General features: G+C 47.1%; 2 protein-coding genes across 2 annotated transcripts; one reads left to right on the forward strand and one right to left on the reverse strand.

Moving 5' to 3' along the window:
• Positions 1-4,469: 4,469 nt before the first annotated feature.
• Positions 4,470-14,056, forward strand: SNRPA1 (small nuclear ribonucleoprotein polypeptide A'). The gene is made up of 9 exons (XM_035130466.3): positions 4,470-4,607; positions 7,626-7,773; positions 7,968-8,046; positions 9,286-9,332; positions 11,078-11,180; positions 12,042-12,121; positions 12,560-12,635; positions 13,142-13,235; positions 13,811-14,056. Exons 1-9 carry the CDS (start codon positions 4,526-4,528, stop codon positions 13,867-13,869), a joined length of 768 nt encoding a protein of 255 aa, XP_034986357.2. The 5' UTR covers positions 4,470-4,525; the 3' UTR covers positions 13,870-14,056.
• A 2,554-nt stretch (positions 14,057-16,610) lies between these two features.
• On the reverse strand, positions 16,611-18,495 carry LOC118093023 (F-box/LRR-repeat protein 14-like). Its single transcript, XM_035131742.3, has one exon. It carries the CDS (start codon positions 18,403-18,405, stop codon positions 16,867-16,869), a length of 1,539 nt encoding a protein of 512 aa, XP_034987633.1. The 5' UTR covers positions 18,406-18,495; the 3' UTR covers positions 16,611-16,866.
• Between the last annotated feature and the right edge of the window lie 832 nt (positions 18,496-19,327).

Genomic DNA, 19,327 nt, shown 5'->3' on the forward strand with positions numbered 1-19,327 from the left:
TCTCTCCTCCCACTGTTTGCCCCCAGTGGGGTGGGGGGTTCAGGAGAACCCCCAGAACAGTATGTGTGGGGAAAAGAAAAATCAATCCATCCGGCAAGAAGAAATGTTTGCTCTCATGGACCATTTGAGCACAACGTTGCTGCCCAGAATCCCGGACTAGGTGCGCCTTTGTCCTGATCCTCTTATTTCTTAGTCAGGAGAAAATACCTCTTCTGAGGTGCTATAAGCTGGGGTAGCTGCTGTGTTTCAAGTGTTGGTGGACAGTATCTGGATAGCACTTCATAGACTGCCCCCTGTATAACCGGTGACACATGTGCATTAGAAGAGAGAGAGAGAGAGAGAGAGAAATAGGTTTCCCCCCTTCAGAACTTCCTGTTCAAATGCTAATTTCATACCCTCCAACATTTCTCTGATGAAAACAGGGACGTCCTAAGGAAAAATGGGACATTCGGGGATCAAATCAGAAACCGGGCAGATTCTGGAAAATAGGGACACTTGAAGGGTCTGTATTTGGTCCATTAGCAGCTTTATCAAAATTAGGTGCAAGAACTTATCATGAATACCTCTCTTGTTCTCTTAGAACGGCAATGGCACCCAGCTCAGAGATTCTGGAACTGAGTTCCAGCTGAAAGAAAGCCCTGTATGTATATAGGCCTCCTAGTGGCAACCCATAATACTGATCGGGCCTGCAGCCACTTACTGTATTTACGCAAATCTAATGTGCCATCAAATCTAATGTGCACCTCAGTTTTCAAAACCTTGAAACCAAAGAAATATTTGCTGGCGAATGTAAATGTGCCATCTAATCTAACCCTAATTTTCGTGACGTAGTTTGGCCAAAAAAAGGTGTGCATTACGTTTGAGTAAATACAGTAACTTTGGTGACTATGGACAGGCCTGTATCACCAGGTGCTCCTGGGCCATCTGCTAGCCCCAAAGTAACTTCTGCTTGTCAGCTGCTTGGACAGGAGACCATGTGGGAACCATATGGAAGCTACTCAAAGCTCTTCAAAGGAAGGGTGAAGTGTAAGCACGGCCGATAAATAAAAATAAATCCCGATGAGAAACCCTGACATCTGGCCTGCGCGCTTCATAATCCACGGGGCAAAAATGCAGCCCATCAGCCATTTATGGTGGACCTTGGAAAATCCTGGCACCCTGCTTGGAATTACAAAAATTGTGTGTGTGTGATTTGTGTTCATTTGACAACAGCGAGGGAGGCTTGACCTGCTGATGGAAGAGAAAAGATTGTTTCAGAAGTATGCCTGTGTTCAAACTGAAGGGACGGAAAGGGGGGGTGCTCAATTAGCATTAAGCTCAATAGCAGGAGAGTAGATAGAACTATTTTTATTTCTTTTTAGTTACAGAAACATTTTAGTTTCCTAAGGTTGCAGAGACCCTTCTTATTCCTCTCCTAGAGTGGTTTAACAGTCCATCTGTCTTCATAGGGAACTCTGGAAATTGTAGGTCTGTGTGGGGTACAGGAGCCCCCTAACAACTCTCAGCACCCTTAAAAAAACTACTAGCTTGTCCCTTGCTAACTGTGGTACAAATGAGGGTCCTTGGTAACCACAAGGAAGCATGCTTTTTCTCTCTCTCAGGATCACAAAAACCCAGCAGCAGAGGAGAGTGAATGTGGGGGCCTGTGATTTACACATTCATTTCCTCTCTGACCCAGAGCTGTAATTATAATAATGTCCTATCCTGTCATCGGCATGTCCAGAACTTCCGTCTCCCAATCTCCGCAAACAGGAGCGGTGGTAGAAATGCCAGCACACTCTCAGCAAATACCACAGGGGCAAAGAAGTTAATAGACACTGCATTTAATGCACGAGCAACTCCCGGTGCTGAATACAGCTGCAATTAGCAGCAGGGAGAGGAACACCCTTACCATTTACTCTCGCTCAGGTGTGCTCCCGCTGCTGCTGCTTCAAGCTGTGCGCGCATGACGTTAGCCACAATCCATACCTATCCTGTAATTTCTTAAGAAATACAACTGTCTGGTGTGTCTTTCCTCAACCCAGCTTCCGCACAATTTGAAAACATAAGCCACACTAACTTCAGAGTTCTTATTATTTATTAAACTTATTCATCATTGTTTTCCTACCAATATAACCCGAGGTGACCCATAAATAACAGTAAAACCGCCATAAAACAAAGCATAGAAGAAGCAAATTTTTAAAAAGCAGAATTAAAACACCCCCCACCCACTGAAGGGGACCACAGATAATTAAAAGCCAAAGGCCTGGCAGGAAAGAAATGTTGGCTAGGGGCATTAACTTAACAAAGAGCTTCAGCAGCCTCTTACAACAAGGAGGGGGGGTACCAGTCTTGGCCCACTGCAGGGTTCAGGTTAGCACATGAGCCCATATTCTCTAGCCATGCTCACAGTCCATCAGTTTATAGGCAAGAGGGTTGGACTCAGTCCTGCTGGGTATTACAGTACTTAGACACTGCATCCCCTGTGTGGAATGCATTGTCAAAGCAGATCCCTGCAGCCAGCGGGATTCGGGGGCAAAACCAGGCTTTATTTTGCCTGGGTCAAAGACACAGTTTGGCACACACACACACACCAACTGCAAATTTGCTTACACACACACACACAGGCTGGGGGCCTCAATGGCATCCCTCTGGAGGCTTTACCCAGCGCAAAAATAACCTGGCTAGCCCCCCCCCCCCTATAGCTCTGCAGGATTGACTTTCATCAGCTGCTTAGCGGAGTTTTCAATCCAGCTGGGTGCTGCTTTGCCAGTGTTCCTGGTGGAGACTACTCTGGCAAGGCAGGTGCCCTCCCCTCTTCAGACGATTGACAGGTGGGTGGCTCTGGGGGGATTCAGGAAGATTCAGGTCTGTCCTGCTCTGCTAGCTGCCAAAAAGCTTCCTCTGTTTTACATAATCCCTTCTTGCAGATATAAAACCAGAGATTTGGAGGGCACCTAAATATACCCCCTCCCTGTCCAATAACTTTTCTTTGGCTGTGCACAATAATAATTTAAAAACTCTTTCAGGCAACTATTAATTCTTTTCTATTAACTTTTCACTCATGGGTGACCGACTAGAACCAAAAATACTCAGTAGTTTTTTTAAAAAATAATCAGCTGTGGCAGAGTGTGGCACAGTGTAGAAAAATTTATTATTCATTGGCAAAAATGTGGGCTAGCCGCAAATTGTGTCCCTCTTTGTTAGTGATGTCTGTTACCTGGATCTGCACTGCCATAAAATTAAAACATTTTCCCTTTGTTAAACAGCTTGCAAATGGAATAGAGAAGTGTATTTGACGCTAGTGTGCCACCATGTGGTCTTCAGTGAAAGAAAAATAAAAGATTTTAAAATTATGTATGGCAGAGGAAATACCTGTTGTGGCTTGTCTAGGATATTTGGGGTTGCATCCACATGGCCCGTTGGTTGAATTTCCATCCTGATATGTTTGCCCAAAGTTTGCAGGGAGATTGTAAGAGGTTGGCTGCTTATTCATTCTGACTTATAGTTGCCATATTTTGAAGAGCAAAAAAGAAGACACATTGGCCGACTTCTACTATTAACTATGGATCACTATGATGACTCTCATTTAAACATACCGTACCCATGAAATACAGGATGTGTCCTGGAAAAAGAGGACATATGGCAAGCCTACTTGTATGCAGATCAACTGTTATCCCACACTTTTTAGTAGTTTCTAGTTCCTTTCTGCAAAAAAGAGCCATTTTAATTTCATTTTTAGTATGTTTATAGCACAAGAACAAATCCACTTTAATTGTGCCCCTTCAATTCATTGAATTCCACCAGCAAAACTGCTACAATCGAGACATGGCATGACATTTTATGCTATCAGACCCCTAGTCTATCTAGCTCAGGATTGCCTCTGAATACCAGTTGTTGGGGATCACGACTGGGGAAGAGGGATTTTCGTGCTGCCATGCTCTTTGTGGGTTTCCCAGAGGAATCTGGATAACCAATATAAGAACAGGATGCTGGACTATAGATGGACATTCGGTTTGATCCAGCGGGGCTATTACTCACCAAATGACAAAATAAGGATAAAACAGCAAGAATTCATCAGGAGCAAGGACTGCAAACCAGAGGTCAGTTGGAGGGAGCATTTGGTATGTGTGGAATTGCACGTGTGCTTAATTGGGAGCAGCCTTTCTGAGCTCCATAGAACCTGCTTGCAAGTACAGTGTGCACAGAATTCTGCTAAAGGAATTTGGTTGCAAGTATGCACAGAATTGTGCTGAAGGAATCGGCACGTTAGTTAACTGCGTCTAACCAAGCGGGGACCACATACTTCTCTTCTCGAGTGTAAGCGCAACTGGACCCAAAAAGCCTCTGCAGGCCTCCCAGAACTCAAAGCGTCGCCATGACGACGAGCAAGCGCCGCTCGGCACTCGACTCACCCCGTCTACGTGGCTCGGCAACTCGGCTCTGCGGGCTGCGCGGTCGGTCGGCGCATGCGTATTAATCCGGCTCCTCCGTCGCCGTGCCGGTCAGGTTTTCTTCTGGTGTGCGGCGGCCGCGGGGAGCGAAAATGGTGAAGCTGACGGCGGAGCTCATCGAGCAGGCGGCGCAGTACACAAATGCCGTGCGGGACCGGGAGCTGGACCTGCGCGGTGAGGAACACGGCCTCGTGGTGGAGGTGGCGGCGGCCTAGGAGCGGGAAGCGCGCGGCGCTTGCTTCACCTTAGTAGGCCTGAAGCGCGCGGGCAGTAGGCAAAGCGGGAGGGGAAGCTGAGTCGGGGGACGGTGGCTCAAGAGGGTCACGTTAGGTGGCCCACGTGGGTCGCGCTGCTCCTGTCCTGGAAAGGGTGTGGTTGGCGTACTTGTTGCAGCTGGTGATAATAGGAGCCCAATGCCGCAGAGGTCACCTGGGCCTCACTCAAGGAGTAAGGTTGGTTCGGTGAACCTCCCCCCGAAATAATGGACAGATGCTAATGTAAGAACAGGCATCCCCAAACTTCGGCCCTCCAGATGTTTTGGACTACAATTCCCATCATCCCTGACCACTGGTCCTCTTAGCTAGGGATCATGGGAGTTGTAGGCCAAAACATCTGGAGGGCCGCAGTTTGGGGATGCCTGTGTAAGAAGAACCCTGTTGCATGTGTGTGTGTGTGTGTGTGTGTATAATACACACACACACACACACACACACACATATATACATACAGTCTCTAATAAGAGGCCAGCCACACGGTTCCAGGAAACTCAAAAAGAGCTCACGAAGACCCTAACGCCTTCATATTTAGTATTCATTTTAATCATTTATTAAACCCGTATACCACCCTTCTTCTGAAGATCACAGGACAGATCACAACAAAAAAATGCGAAAAGGGACCACAAAATACAAAACAAAGCAGATTAAAAACACCTAATATCCCTCCCTCCCACAAATATTTGGCATTTAGAGTGATCCCTTAAGAATAGAGCTTTTAATTAACTGTTGCAGCTATTAACTGTTGATGGAACTTCTCTCTGTGAGCCTGCTTTTTAAAAGCAATTTAAGACAATGGCTACTATCACAAAGGAAGCTTCCATATACTGAGCCGACCATTGGTCTATCTAGCTCAGTGTTGCTTCTACATTGACTGGTAGTGACTCTAGGGCAGGCAGGTCCAAAGTCCTTTTTGGGGGCCTAATTTGGCCCCCCGGGTGGTTTAATCTGGCGCCCGTGGCAGTTTATTTCTCAAATCCTAAAAAAAAGCTCAACAACTTTGGTCAGCCCTCACACACGTTCACTTCATCAAATCCGGCCCTCTTTGAAAAAAGTTTGGGCACCCCTGCTCTAGGGTTTCAGACAGATTCCCTAGATACCGTGTTTCCCCCTTTTTAATACGTAGTCAGAAAGTAAGCCATAGCAGGCTTTTAAAGCATTTGTTCAATATTAAACACCCCCTGAAAATAAGCCATACCTCCACGCAGCAGCGCCGCTCGCCTTGAGGCAGCGGGACCCAGCAGCAGCACTGTCCTTGTCCTCCCGCTGCTGTTGCTGTTGCTGCTGGGCCAGGCGGAGGCGAGGCCGCTGCTCGCCCCTGGGGGCTGCATGGCCCAAGGCTGAGTGGCCGCGGGAGGCCCGCGGGCGCTTCTGCACGGCTGGAGTGACGGGCGGCGGCGGGAGCGCTGCTGGCCCCTTCCGCGCCGCCGGAGCGTCGTGGGCTGCATGGCCCAAGGCAGAGCGGTGTTGTGAGACCGGGGCAACAGGCGGCGGCGGGAGCGCTGCTGGCCCCTTCCGCGCCGCCGGAGTGTCGTGAGCTGCATGGCCCAAGGCAGAGCGGTGTTGCGCCACCGGGGCAACAGGCGGCGGCGGGAGCGCTGCTGGCCCCTTCCGTGCCGCCGGAGCGTCGTGGGCTGCATGGCCCAAGGCAGAGCGGTGTTGTGAGACCGGGGCAACAGGCGGCGGCGGGAGCGCTGCTGGCCCCTTCCGCGCCGCCGGAGCGTCGTGAGCTGCATGGCCCAAGGCAGAGCGGTGTTGCGCCACCGGGGCAACAGGCGGCGGCGGGAGCGCTGCTGGCCCCTTCCGCGCCGCCGGAGCACCCGGCGAGGAGGCCTGCCTCCCCAGCGCCCGGAACCGGCGGCTGCAGAGCGGAGCGCTCTGCCGCGCCGAGCGCTCGGAGCGCCCGGCAGCGCCTTGCAGAGCGCCGAACGTTCAGAGCGCCGCAGCAGCCTGGCCTCTTCCTGCCTGCCACCCCACCGCCCGGAACCGGCAAGGAGGAGGAGAAAGGGGCGCCTGGGAAGGAGTCGGGAGGGCCCTTGCTGCATGAGCCATGGGCACCCGGCTCCTTCCAAGCGCAGTGAACGCCGCGCCTCGCTTTGAGCAAGAGGCATGAAAGGGACGCGGCGACGAGGGTGATGGCTGCGCGGGCGGCGGCTGCGTCACGTCTCCCGGCGGCCGTGGGGGCTCTCGGTGCTGCCTTGCCCGGGCCCCGCATTCCCCGGAGGCCGGCCTCATGCGGTGGGTGGAAGGCGCGCGGGTGGCCTGTCTAAGGCCGGGCGGGATCCCTCAGCCCTCCTCATCCTCGTGTTTATTTCGCGAAACACGCCCCCCCAAAATAAAGCAGCAGGAACCTCGGGGCGGTTGGCGGGGGTGGGGGGTGGGAGAAAGATTTAAAAAACCACGACAAAGGCATCACCGGGCGGAGCGCTGAGCCAGCGGCCTGGCCTTTTCCTGGCCATGCCGAGGAGGCCTGCCGCCCCACTGCCCGGAACCATAGGTACTATAAAAACATAATAAAAATAAGACATCCCCTGAAAATAAGACACCATGTGGTTTTTTGAGGGAAAAAAGTTATAAGACGGTGTCTTAAAAAGGGGGAAACACGGTATTGAACCTGAGACCTTCAAACAAAGCACATGCTCTACCTGTGACCATAGGCACACCCGTTACATAACATGATTTGAAGTAGTGAGAACTACAAATTAGTATTGAGTGGTCTGATGTCCTATTTTTTTCTGCTTATCCTAAAGCGGCTGGCACCCAATTTCACTGAGTATCCCCAAGTCCATCCTCTCAGACTTACCTGTAAGGAATGCTGAGGTGAAAGTTTTCTTTCAAATGTTGTCTAATGCATACCCAAACTATACATTTCCCCTGCACTATATCTTTTTTTTTTTTTGGTCCCATGTTGCTTCATCAGGATATAAGATCCCTGTGATTGAGAACTTGGGAGCTACCTTGGACCAGTTTGATGCTATCGATTTCTCTGACAATGAGATTCGGAAGTTAGATGGGTTTCCTCTGCTGAAAAGACTGAAAACATTGCTAATGAATAACAACAGGTTAAGGTGAGTGTCTTTCCAACTGCAATTTTGAGGTCTCTTTGGGTGCAGTTCTCGATAATCTACTTCTTGTACCACTTATTCAAGTGTAAGTTTAAAAGCAGCTGAAGTTTGGGGAAGAGGACAGAATTATATTACAACTTCCAAGATAATATTTCTGATGGCTTCCTCTCCCCCCCACCCTATTCTTATTTTTTTAGCCGAATAGGTGAGGGACTTGAACAGTCTTTACCAAATCTCAAGGAACTCATTCTTACCAACAATAACATCATGGAATTGGTAAGTGAAATAAAGGATGAAAGAAATCATGGAATGATTGAATGACATACGCACAATCACTAGAAAGGCCCAAAATTTTCTAAGATAGGGTTTTCTCACCATTTTTTATTACATGAGGCAACTTTCTCAGTGAAGATTTTACCCATTCTGACTTCTTGAGAGCAGTTGCAATGTAGCAGATAGTACCAGTGAAATGTTACTCAGAATATTGTTTCCATGTTGTTGCTTAAAATAAATGGCCCAGGTTTGCACATAACATTAAACCATGGTTTTGTGCTATCTTCATGAGCAAGAAGACCCTGAACAACACTGCTTCATGTGCTCTCCCATTTCTTCCTTCCATGCAGCTAGGAGGAGTCCTTGGCAGCAGTTAAACTTTGCTTTCCACTGATCTCAGCTTGTCATTGCGAATGAGCTAGAGATTGTGATTCGTAACAAATTCTGATTAGTTTAAACAAGCCAGCTTCAGAAACAACAGTTTGGAGCTTGTGGCTGGACTCCTGCTGCCTTCAGCCAGCATGGCAGTCATTTGATATCTACCATCAATCTTGGCGGTTTGCTTGGTCTGCAAATAAATGGCCATAAAGGCTTGTCTGAGCTTAGGAAAAGTAAGGTTAACCAAATAAGCTCTATGATGCAAAACTTCCTGAAAATCTTGAACTTAAAATTATTTCTTAATCAGACACTGTATTTGTTAATATGCAGTTTTGCCATTGATATTTGTTTAGGGAAATTGTTCACGTTTAGCGAATTGTTTAGGGAAATTGTTCACGTGCTGTCCCCATTAAGATCACAGATTTTTCTTTTGGTGCATTTATATGTGGAGAGAAGCAATAGCATCTACATACAATATGGTTGGGTGTAGTAAGCCATACGCACTCTTGGAGAACAGCTCAGTAACCAAGTAGGGAAAAAATCAGTTGAAAATAAACCCTAGAATGGAAACTGATCCCATAAATAACCTTTGTTCCTGTTGTTCTGGGTGAATTTTTGAATGCAAAGACACTAAGGGTTAATTGTCTTGCTTTTACAATGTAAAACCATACAACTGAGACGACTATGTATAACATGTTTCACATACTGTAGTGAATTAAGCCTAACTGTTCATAAGCTATAAAGTTTGAAATGAATACAATGATCCTCATTCTGTAGTATAATTAACTCTTGGTTAAGGGGCTGAGTGTGAGCTGAAAAACGTATATTAACATAGCTTTAACTACATTTGTGTTTCTCATTCAGGGTGATCTAGATCCTTTGGCAACTGTCAAATCACTAACATACCTGAGGTATGAGATATTCACCTTTGTTATCAAATCTTATAATATGCCTTCCTTACCAAACATCTGTCCTATAAATTAAGGTTGACAACATGATCTGCCAAATATTTTTTTTCCTGAAGCCTTCAACACTTAATAGAACTAAGAGGGTTTGCTTTGTTTTCTAAAAGCTCCCTAGGGATTTCCGAGTGTGGAGCTGTGGTAAGAATTCACCTCTACACCACCACGGTTTGTTACCCAGGTGATGGGACCACCTTTTAAATAAACCACAGAACCAAGGAAACTGTTTCAAGTCCAGCATCCAGATTTAGGAACTCTGTGTTTTTATTTATTTTATTTATCTATTGCAATAGAGCTCAACCCAAAGTGCCAGTTGAGAGGGTTTGCTCCAAGGCACTTCAGAGCATGTGGTATGGTAGTTCAAACGCAGCAAACAGAGTCATAAAACATCTTCACGTATGTCAGGAAAGGTTTCACGTCATCAATTAGAAAAAAATGTATGGCCTCTTCCTGCTATCCACTCCCCCCACTATCGCTTTGTGGTTGACCAGAAGTGCCTAGGCCTTTTGCCCATTTTGGGTATTGGATGTCCCACATTGCCCTGGCAGCCTAGTCTATTATCATTCTTTGTTGACGTCTCTCCATCTATCTTTCAGGAAGCTTCCAAGGATTTCTGATTAATACTCTGGTACTAGCTCATAGGAAAACATCTGCCATTTCTGCTGCTTTCAGGGTCAGATAAGGAGAGATGGAATGCAGCGTAGGCGGGAGAGACTCACAAATGAGAACACACAAAACTCAAGCCTAATACATTCTGTCTAACAGTTAAATGCAAATAAAGTGAAACGCTGAAACATTAAAATAATAAAAATGTACCCCTGGGGTCTTTAGATGTAAATTCTTACCACAGAGTGACGCTTCTTCACAAGAGGAGAGTATAATATGATGAGATAAATAATTATATATTGAAGAGATCCATATTTATTTTATATAATTAACATTTGCATAGTTCATTTTTTAACATTTTGCTGAGGCTTTTTCAGAATGAAATGAAAATATTATGCTTCATGTAGTTTACTTATCAAATAATATTTTGATTCATAAATGGCACCGGATAGCATAGGTCTTTGAAATAGGTGTCATGTATTCCTGTCTCTGATTGTAATGTTGCATAAACTTTTATGTTCATGAGCATCACAAACAGATATGCATTAACACAGGCATCCCCAAACTGCGGCCCTCCAGATGTTTTGGCCTACAACTCCCATGATCCCTAGCTAAGAGGACCAGTGGTCAGGGATGATGGGAATTGTAGGCCAAAACATCTGGAGGGCCGACGTTTGGGGATGCCTGCATTAACACGTAGCAGATTAGTAGGTCCTACCTCCAAGAAAATTTGAGTGCAGTTCTGACATCAGTAACTCACTAACGGTGACAGCAATCAAAGCTTTTATTCTTAATCAAATAGCTTAATCAGGTTACTTTTGGTTATTAATCTCTCTTTAATTAGTCAAGCAACTTTACCTCGGTCCTCAAAGTGGCTGGTCAACCAAAGCATAGTTAAGAGGTTGGCAGGACTAGGGTCTTGCCATTTGGGCTGGCCTCTTAAAAATAATTATTCCCAACATTGGTAAGAACCTGGGAGATGAAGGGGAAAGACACTTGGCAATAGGGAATGTTGGGCCAAAACGTTCCTCTTTAGCAGTACCTTTGTTTGAACTGTGTAAATATGTTTCTCCTTTTCCTCCCTTCAGTATTTTAAGGAATCCAGTGACAAATAAGAAGCATTATAGGTTGTACGTCATCTTCAAGGTCCCACAAGTCAGAGTCCTGGATTTCCAAAAAGTGAAATTAAAAGTAAGTGTTCTGGCAATTGTGAAGAATTTGTCTTTTGAGAAGCTATGCATTTAAATGTTTACTACTTGAGTTTTCTTTTCGTGCCTATAGTATAACATAATTTTCTCATTATAACGCATTTTCAGACTGTGACATTTGTTTATGGCAGTGGCTCTGCAAATGTAATTCTGAATGCCTTTCTCATGGCCATGCAGATATCATGAAAACACATTTATGAATTCTGCAGTCATAAGCCTGGAAGCTTTTATATTTGGAACTGTATTTTAGATTTGAATCATTATTAACATAAAAACAGGATTGCCTTCTCATCACCAATCAGCAAATGTTAGCCTAAAAGAAAGCTTGAAGCAGTTTCCAGACGATAAACATGCTGGAGCATTTTAGTATATATCTTATGGTGTGTTCCATTTACTTTAAATAGTTTCTGTGAAGGTAATTCCTAGAAATGGGGGTGTCTATTCCCTGCCCGTAGCTGTGGCTTGGAGGAAAGAAAGCAGAGTCTTATCAAAGATGCTTTGAGAGTAAATGTAGTTTCTTGTGTAACAAATAAACGATAGTTTGCCTGCTGGCTGTGACTTCAATCAACTTCATACCGTTTTTGAAGTGAAATTAATGGACAGGAACTATTGCATGGTGGGGAATATCTCAGTGGACTCCCTTGCCATCTGAGCTAAATGGAAAATAGATCTTGGGTTATAGGTTTCACTAGGACCAACTTTTAAGGCTTCATCTTGGTGCCACCTTGCTTTTTCAAGAATTGCTCCTCACCGTGCCATTTCTTTTGGGGGGAGAGGAGCTATGCACCGTATACATGCTTCTATTGAATGTTGCATTAATTCTGTGTGTGTGGTATCGCTGTAGGAGCGTCAGGAGGCAGAGAAAATGTTCAAGGGCAAGCGGGGTGCACAGCTTGCAAAGGATATTGCCAGGAGAGCAAAAACGTAAGATAACCACTTTAAACTGGCAGTCTCCTTCAGAAACACCACAGCTGGTTTGTGAATACTCTTGGGCTGTAAGAAAATTGAGTAGTCGGTGCACTAGTTAGCACCAAAATTGCCTAGCTGATGAATGGCAAACATTGCTTCTTTTTCTTGACAAGTACATTATGAACCCTGACAGTTTTAACATCCAAGCTAGGAGCTTGAACAACACATACGATTGATATTTTTTTCATAAAAGGCTCTAAAAAGGGTGGGATGTGGAAAGGTCACTCTGCTGGTGTTTCTGAAGGAGCTATTACTTGATTGTATCAGTTTGTTAACAAAGATAAGATACTACACCTGATTGAAATTGGTGCTTCCAGAGACTTCTCTTTGGAAGCTCGAGAAGCATGATAATAATTATTTGACTTTAACAAGGCACCTTTTTTCCTTCTGAAGTTTCAGCCCAGGTGCTGGCTTGCCAAGTGACAAAAAGAAGGTGGGCCCTTCCCCAGGAGATGTGGAAGCAATTAAGGTAATGTTTTTCAGACTTCTACAGGGAGGAATCTACCAAGAAAAACATTCACTGTCGTTTACTTCCAGAAGATAGATCTATCTATGTGTGTATTGAGTGTGCCACATTGCTTTGTTTTTCAGGTACAGGCGTAGTTTGCGTAGCTTTTCTTTGCAAATAAAGAGTTCAGATTTTGTAAACATGCTATAACTGTCTTGCTCCTTATTGCAAAAATTCAAATTTCTAAGTGGCCAGATCAACACAGTCTGATGGCTAGGGGTAGATATCAGTAGGTTAAAAATGTATTTGTCTAAGGAGCAACAGCTAAATTGCTAATATGATAATAAAATGCCACCCTCTAGCTGGAATTGAATTGAACTCTTTTTGACATGCTGAATCGTTTTCCTTGGTGTTCAGACCAGCCTTGTTAGCACTGTTGTAATAGGCACAGTTCAATTGTTGTGAAACAGGCATTGAATTTAATGTAAAAAGTTTTGCATAAGTGACTTTTGATCTTTCCCTTTAAGAATGCCATTGCTAATGCCACAACACTTGCTGAAGTAGAGAGGCTGAAGGGTCTGTTGCAGGCTGGTCAGATACCTGGCAGAGATCGTAAAGCAGGTAAGGAATATCTTTGGAACCCTTACTCTTGCAGGACATTTAGAACAGAGGTTAGACTACCCCTTTTCTCTCTGTGCAGGGGAGTTGGCCCTTGCCAGAAGTCAATAACAGCAACACACACACCCCTGCCGCCAGCCAAACAATACCCCAGCCCAAGAATCTGTTCAGCAGCCTTGGCTTTTGTAGCTGGAGTCAATCACAGCCCTGCCCTTCCAGGCCAAGTGGGAAAAGGCCTGCCAGGCAGGGAGCAGGATTCACAGCCAAGATGGTATAAGGCAGCTTCTGATTTTTAGACAGCTAGAATTTTCCATAACCTAGAATAGAAGGCTATGCAAAATTAAGTATTTCTTGGCAGCAGTAGTTAGTAGAATGGCCATCATTGCAGCATGAGGAAACAAGTTAAGAACCTGCAAATTCACTTAATGCTAGTGAGCTAAATTTGAAGCGTCAAAAGCCCATATTTGGAATACTTCCATAGAATTAAAAAACAGAACTGTACTGTCACCCCTTATCAGCTTCACATTTGTGGTGGAGGGAATGATTAAAATATTAAGAAATTGTGCTCTTTTCTTTAGGCCCTATGGATGAGGCTGAAGAAGAGATGGAGGAAGATTCAATTGCCAATGGATCCTAAAATGCTTTTTTCTGCATCTGGGAAGTCTGCAGAATACTCTGTACCATTGTCTGTCAAAGCCTTTTGATTGATTGCTGAAGTGGAATTATTATTTTTTGTAGTTTTTGTTCAGAAGCACTCTTGTTAATTTTTTATACTGTACATTTTGAAGTAAAATTAAAACTTTTTTCCTAAACGCAGCATAAAATTTGGTGCAAACAGTTGGTTTTAAAATAATATTATTGAAGCCTTATGTTCCGTGTACCACAGCCCCACCTCCAAGTGCATGTGTTGGTGCCATTACATCTAATTTAAAAAAAAATTCTTTTGGGGAGATGCAGTTCACTTGCAGAGAGCCATGGCCACATGGTTTCTTGTTTGTTCCAGAAATCACAGTGAAGGATTGGAGGAGAGGCCTCTAAGAGCCTGCTAAGCCACACCCACACTGGCAACTTGAGCTCAGGTTAACCCTTTCATGCACACAAGTGTGAATCAATAACTATACTACAGCAGTTAAAACCTCAGAGAGGGTAAGGTTGACCCCTATTTTGACACAAATGTCAGCCAGAATGCCTGCGCTGCTTCCGTTACATGCCTTGGTGAGTGATGGATGTGTGAATGTGAATCCACCTTATAATAATCCACCCCCATCATTCAGCCCAGACACTGTGGGGAACCTCTTTTTTGTGGATGTCCACATTTCCTTAGGGGGTGTTTTGTGGGAGGTACATTTTGTTGGTGGACAGGGCTGTAGCTTGTGGTAAGTGGAGCCAGAGCTAAAAGTGGGCAGGGTTTTATGTTACTTCCTCTGCACCCCGGAAGCTGCCTGGGGAGAGACAGATTATTCTCAATGGAATTATGAACTGTTTCTTCTCTCCATTCGCCCCCACCCCATGTGAAAGCGAGTGAGTGGCTGCAGTTTCCCCATCCTTAGTGCCTAAGGGCTTGCCGCTGCCACCCTTTGTTTGACAAATGCTCTGGGTATGAACGCACTAACATGGCAAGTATTTCCTATTCTTTACTTTCTGCGCGAGGTGCTGGTTCTTATTGATGGAACTCCCTCAATCATTAGATCTCTGGGCTTCTTATGGCTTGACCTAGCCTCTTCTGTCCTGTCTGAGATGGGGCTATGAGCCACACACAAAACCTTCCATCTCTTGCTTCTGTGTAGTAATGCAGCCAGGGCCAAAGCCTAGAGCAGGCATCCCCAAACTTCGGCCCTCCAGATGTTTTGGACTACAATTCCCATCTTCCCTGACCACTGGTCCTGTTCGCTAGGGATCATGGGAGTTGTAGGCCAAAACCTCTGGAGGGCTGCAGTTTGGAAATGCCTGGCCTAGAGCCATGAGCCACCCTACACCTGCCCATCCCATGACCACCCAAAGAGTGCCAGTTGATGGGAGGCACTGGCAAACGGATCCTGCATCAGTATCTGGATCAGCAGGCTCACGCCAGGCCCCACAAAGGTTGCCATTGGTTGCAACAGTATCCCCCCACACACACACACACAGAAAGGATGGAGGTGATGACTAGTCATGTTGGCTATGGTCTAGCTCCACTGTTGGAGGTAGCATGCCCTGGAGTACTGCTTACTGGAGTGGGTAGTGATTGTGGTGATGGTCTTTGGTCACAAGAGTGCCTGGACTTACCAAAAACTTCACTCTTGTGGTTTATCACAACAGCTACTCACTTTGAGTTTTAGTAAAGCAAACAGTCTTAATTTGTCAGCGCCTAAATGATATCGAGTGTCAGAACAACTTGGCCATAATAAGGAATTTTTGCCCATGGTATGACACTTCCACCTTCCCATTTCGAGACTCTGGCACCCTATCTACATAGCCTAGCAATTCTAAAATATACGTAGACATGCTTTTACTCTCACAAGATTGAATGTACTGCCCTCGGCTGTACTCGAGGTACAATTCCAACAGATTCCACACGAAAAACACTTATGTCCCTGTGGAGATGGCAGTACCAAATCAGTGCATGCCTTTCTGGCTTGTACTCTTTATAAAGACTTTTGGTATGAGATTATCACCCCTCTTATTGTCCACTCCACGTCGCCCCACCACTGCCACAGTGTCCTTTCTCTTGGCAGATCAAGATGAGCAAGTGACAGCAAAGGTTGCAAGGTTTTTAGTTGGGGCAATCTGAATAAGATCCACTATTTGACTATTGATTCAGAACCCTAAAATGTATTTTATATAATTGATTTTTTTATTTCTATTCTTTGTATATCAGGTCTTTGGCCTGATCCAGCAGGGCTTTTCTCATGTTCTTGTATGATGGTAATATTTTTATTTTAAAAATATATTTGTTTCTACAACCAAAATGTGCACATTCCCAGGTAAGTGTGTTTAGCTCCAGAAATTCCTGGACCCGTGAAGGTGCTGTGATTTCAGGTCTTCCCCCCCCCCCCCCAGTTTCTGTGCGCTTTTTCATACCGGTAGTATTGTTTTCTTTTCAAAAGGGTTGGCAAACTCTTTATTTTGTCGTAAGATATCAGGAATGTAGAAGCAGTTGCACAGCATGGAATAATAGAGGTCTGCTAATTGCATACTTTTGCAACTGAAGTAATACCTAATTAGGGATTGTTTTTGATTTTTAAAGAAATCCTGCTCCTCTGCGTCCAGAGCAGCTTACAAATCACTAAAAAGAAAGTTTTTATCTCTCAAAGACCTCAGACATACCATTTGAAAAGACACAACACAACACAAAATGAAAATGGTTTGCAGAATAGAGGAGAAAATAACCAAACACCCTTAAGTTTTCACATGCTTTTTATCAGAAAAAAATATCAAAACGGAAAGGCACTGGTGAAAGGCAACAGTAATAATAGAATTGAAGAGTTGGAAAAGAGCCACAAGGGTCATCTAGTCCAACCCCCTGCAATGCAGAAATATTTTGCCCAGCATGGGGCTCCTTGACAGTGAGATTAGGAGTCTCGTGCTCTACTGACTGAGCTACGTTAGTAGACAAACTGTTTGGCAGATTACACAGCTGTTTTGAGCATCAGCCTCAGAGAATCGACAGTGCAGGCATCTGTTGCTCCAGTTGTAGGATGCCGTTTAGGCTGAAGTTGCAACCACAGCAGTGGAGCTTGCGCAGCCCACCCAAGCCCTGTGTGATATAAGCCAGACTTGCGTCTCCCAGAGTCTCGCAGCAGGTAATGTTCAAGGTCGAAAGGGGCAAGCCCCCCCTTGCCAGGTGCCCAATCCCCTCGTCGGTGATATTGCAGTAGCTTACTTCGAGGATGCGCAAGCTCCTCATGCCCGACAGGAACAGCAGCGCCTCGTCCCTGATCTTCTCACAGCAGCAGAGTTTGAGGTGGCGCAAGCAGGAGAGGCCCTGGGCCAGATACCGACACGTGAGGTTGGTGAGCCGCTCGCATTCGTCAAGGTTGAGCTGCTCCAGCTCCAGACAGCCACGGCTGGTGATGCCCGCAAGGTGCCCAATGCCCACGTCGCTGATTCTCTGGCAGAAGCTCAGGTTGAGGCTCTTCAGCCTGCTCAGGAGCGACATGGACAGCAGAGCCCCATCGCCGATACCCCCACAGAAGCGGAGGCTGAGGTGGACCAGGCGGGGGAGGCCTTGGGCCACGTAGCGGACGGCAAGATCGCTGAGTTGGCCGCAGCCCGCCAGGTCGAGTTCCTCCAACTCCAGGCAGCCGTCGGCAGTGATGCCCGCGATGTGGCCAACACCCACATCGGTGATTCTCTGGCAGAAGCTCAGGTTGAGGGTTCTCAGCCTGGTCAGGCGCGACAGGGGCACCAAAGCCCCATCCCTGATACCCCCACAGAAGCGGACGCTCAGGTAGCGCAGGCGGGGGAGGCCCTGGGCCACGTAGTGGACGGCAACATCGCTGAGTCGGTCGCAGTTCTCTAGGCTGAGGCACTCCAGCTGCAGGCAGCCACTTGCCGTGATGCCCGCCAAGTGCCCTACGCCCACGTTGGTGACCAGGCAGCAGTGGTCCAGGGTGAGCTTCTTGAGGTGCCGCAGCCTGTTGGCGAGGAGCAGGAGGCCCGCGTCACTCACCTGCCTGCACCCGAACAGCACCAGCTCCTCCAGGCCTTTGAGATGCTTGCCAATCTGCGCCAGGCTCCTCTTGGTGAGGGATGGGCACCCGGTCATGTTCAGCGCCCGCAGGGAGGGCAGCCCGGCCCGCAAAGCCCGGCACAGCTCACTGTAGGTTTCGGGGGTGCAGCTTGCGTGGGTGACGGAGCCCAGGGTGACACAGGGCGTCATCACGATCCGCACCCGACGGATGCCCCAGGCTGCCAGGCTGGCCAGCAGCGACGGATCGGCGCGGAGTTGGCACAGGGACACGGGGGCCTCCGCACGCCACCACAAGACCTGGTAGGCAGCGGCTCGCCAGTCGCGGCACACCTGCGACACCTGGACCTGGTCCTCGTCGTCCAGGTACTCGAAGATCTTGATCAGCAGCTCCGGAGGCAGGAGAGAGATGGGCGGCGGCGGCGGCCCCTGCTCGGAACTACTGCTGCTGCTGCTGCTGCCGCCGTCGAGGGGCGCCTTTCGCTTCCTCCCGCCGGGACCCATTGCCTGCGGAGCCCAGTGGCAGACGAGCAAACTCCGTCTGCTTAGCCGCCCGGCGCTGCTCGAGACTAGCTGGTGCTGAACCAGCCCTACGCTACTTGTGCCCGAAGCCCAGCCCAGCAATGGGGCGGGTGAAGCCAGAGCCCCCTCCCCTTCCAGGATCTAAACTAATGTCTTTCTTCCACGGGCGTAACCAAGGGAGGGGGAGCAGGGGGCAGCTGCCCCCCCAATCAAGTAAATCAATAAAAATACTTAACTGAGGTTCTGTCCCCCTAACATGAAACTTGCCTCCCCCATAAATCCTGGCTACGCCCATGCTTCCACCCCCAAAATCTTAGGAGCCAGCTCCTAGGGGCCGAGGTCCCCCCCCCGCATAAAATATTTGAGGGGGCCGCCCCCCAAAGTTGATAGGCATTGCCAATCAAATAGGGTGTGCGTGTGTCGTGTCATGTTATCGATCATGCGGTGTGGGCATGCCTGCTTCCACTCCACCCCTTTCCCCCCCAATATTTTATTCAAGTTGGCCCCCTTGCCCAACATGCTACCCTCGAGGTGCTGAACTACAATTCCCGCGAGCAGCAATGCCGAACCTAGGCTAATAATCATGGGAGTTGCGGTTCAAAGCTTTCAGGGGGCGCCAGGTTGGCGGAGGCCGGCCTGAATTGACCCGGCTGTGCCCCTGCTGCTTCCTCGTAGAACTTGGGAGGGTTGAGGTTTATTTTTTTAGAAAAAATGCAGTCAAGTGCTATTTAAGTTTTATGCAATAAGTATGTCGCAAACGCCGCAGCCAGCGGTTTTGCAAAGGCTTTGTGCTGTTTTTCGTCCAGGTCTCCTCTGGAGTAAGCCCCGCTCCCTGCCATAGATCTTATTCCCTAGCAAAGCGCGCCGCTCGATGGCTGCCTTTGCTTTCAAAACTTTGCCCAGT

The sequence above is a fragment of the Zootoca vivipara genome, chromosome 13 (assembly GCF_965207765.1).
Source record: "Zootoca vivipara chromosome 13, rZooViv2.hap1.1, whole genome shotgun sequence".
Classification (NCBI taxonomy): domain Eukaryota; kingdom Metazoa; phylum Chordata; class Lepidosauria; order Squamata; family Lacertidae; genus Zootoca; species Zootoca vivipara.

Excerpts from the sequence above, each read along its gene's own strand:
- SNRPA1 (XM_035130466.3), top strand. The coding sequence starts at position 4,526 with ATGGTGAAGCTGACGGCGGAGCTCATCGAGCAGGCGGCGCAGTACACA. Across the intron at positions 12,636-13,141 it reads GAGATGTGGAAGCAATTAAG|AATGCCATTGCTAATGCCAC; the intron begins GTAATGTTTTTC and ends TTTCCCTTTAAG. Across the intron at positions 13,236-13,810 it reads TGGCAGAGATCGTAAAGCAG|GCCCTATGGATGAGGCTGAA; the intron begins GTAAGGAATATC and ends TCTTTTCTTTAG.
- LOC118093023 (XM_035131742.3), bottom strand. The coding sequence starts at position 18,405 with ATGGGTCCCGGCGGGAGGAAGCGAAAGGCGCCCCTCGACGGCGGCAGC.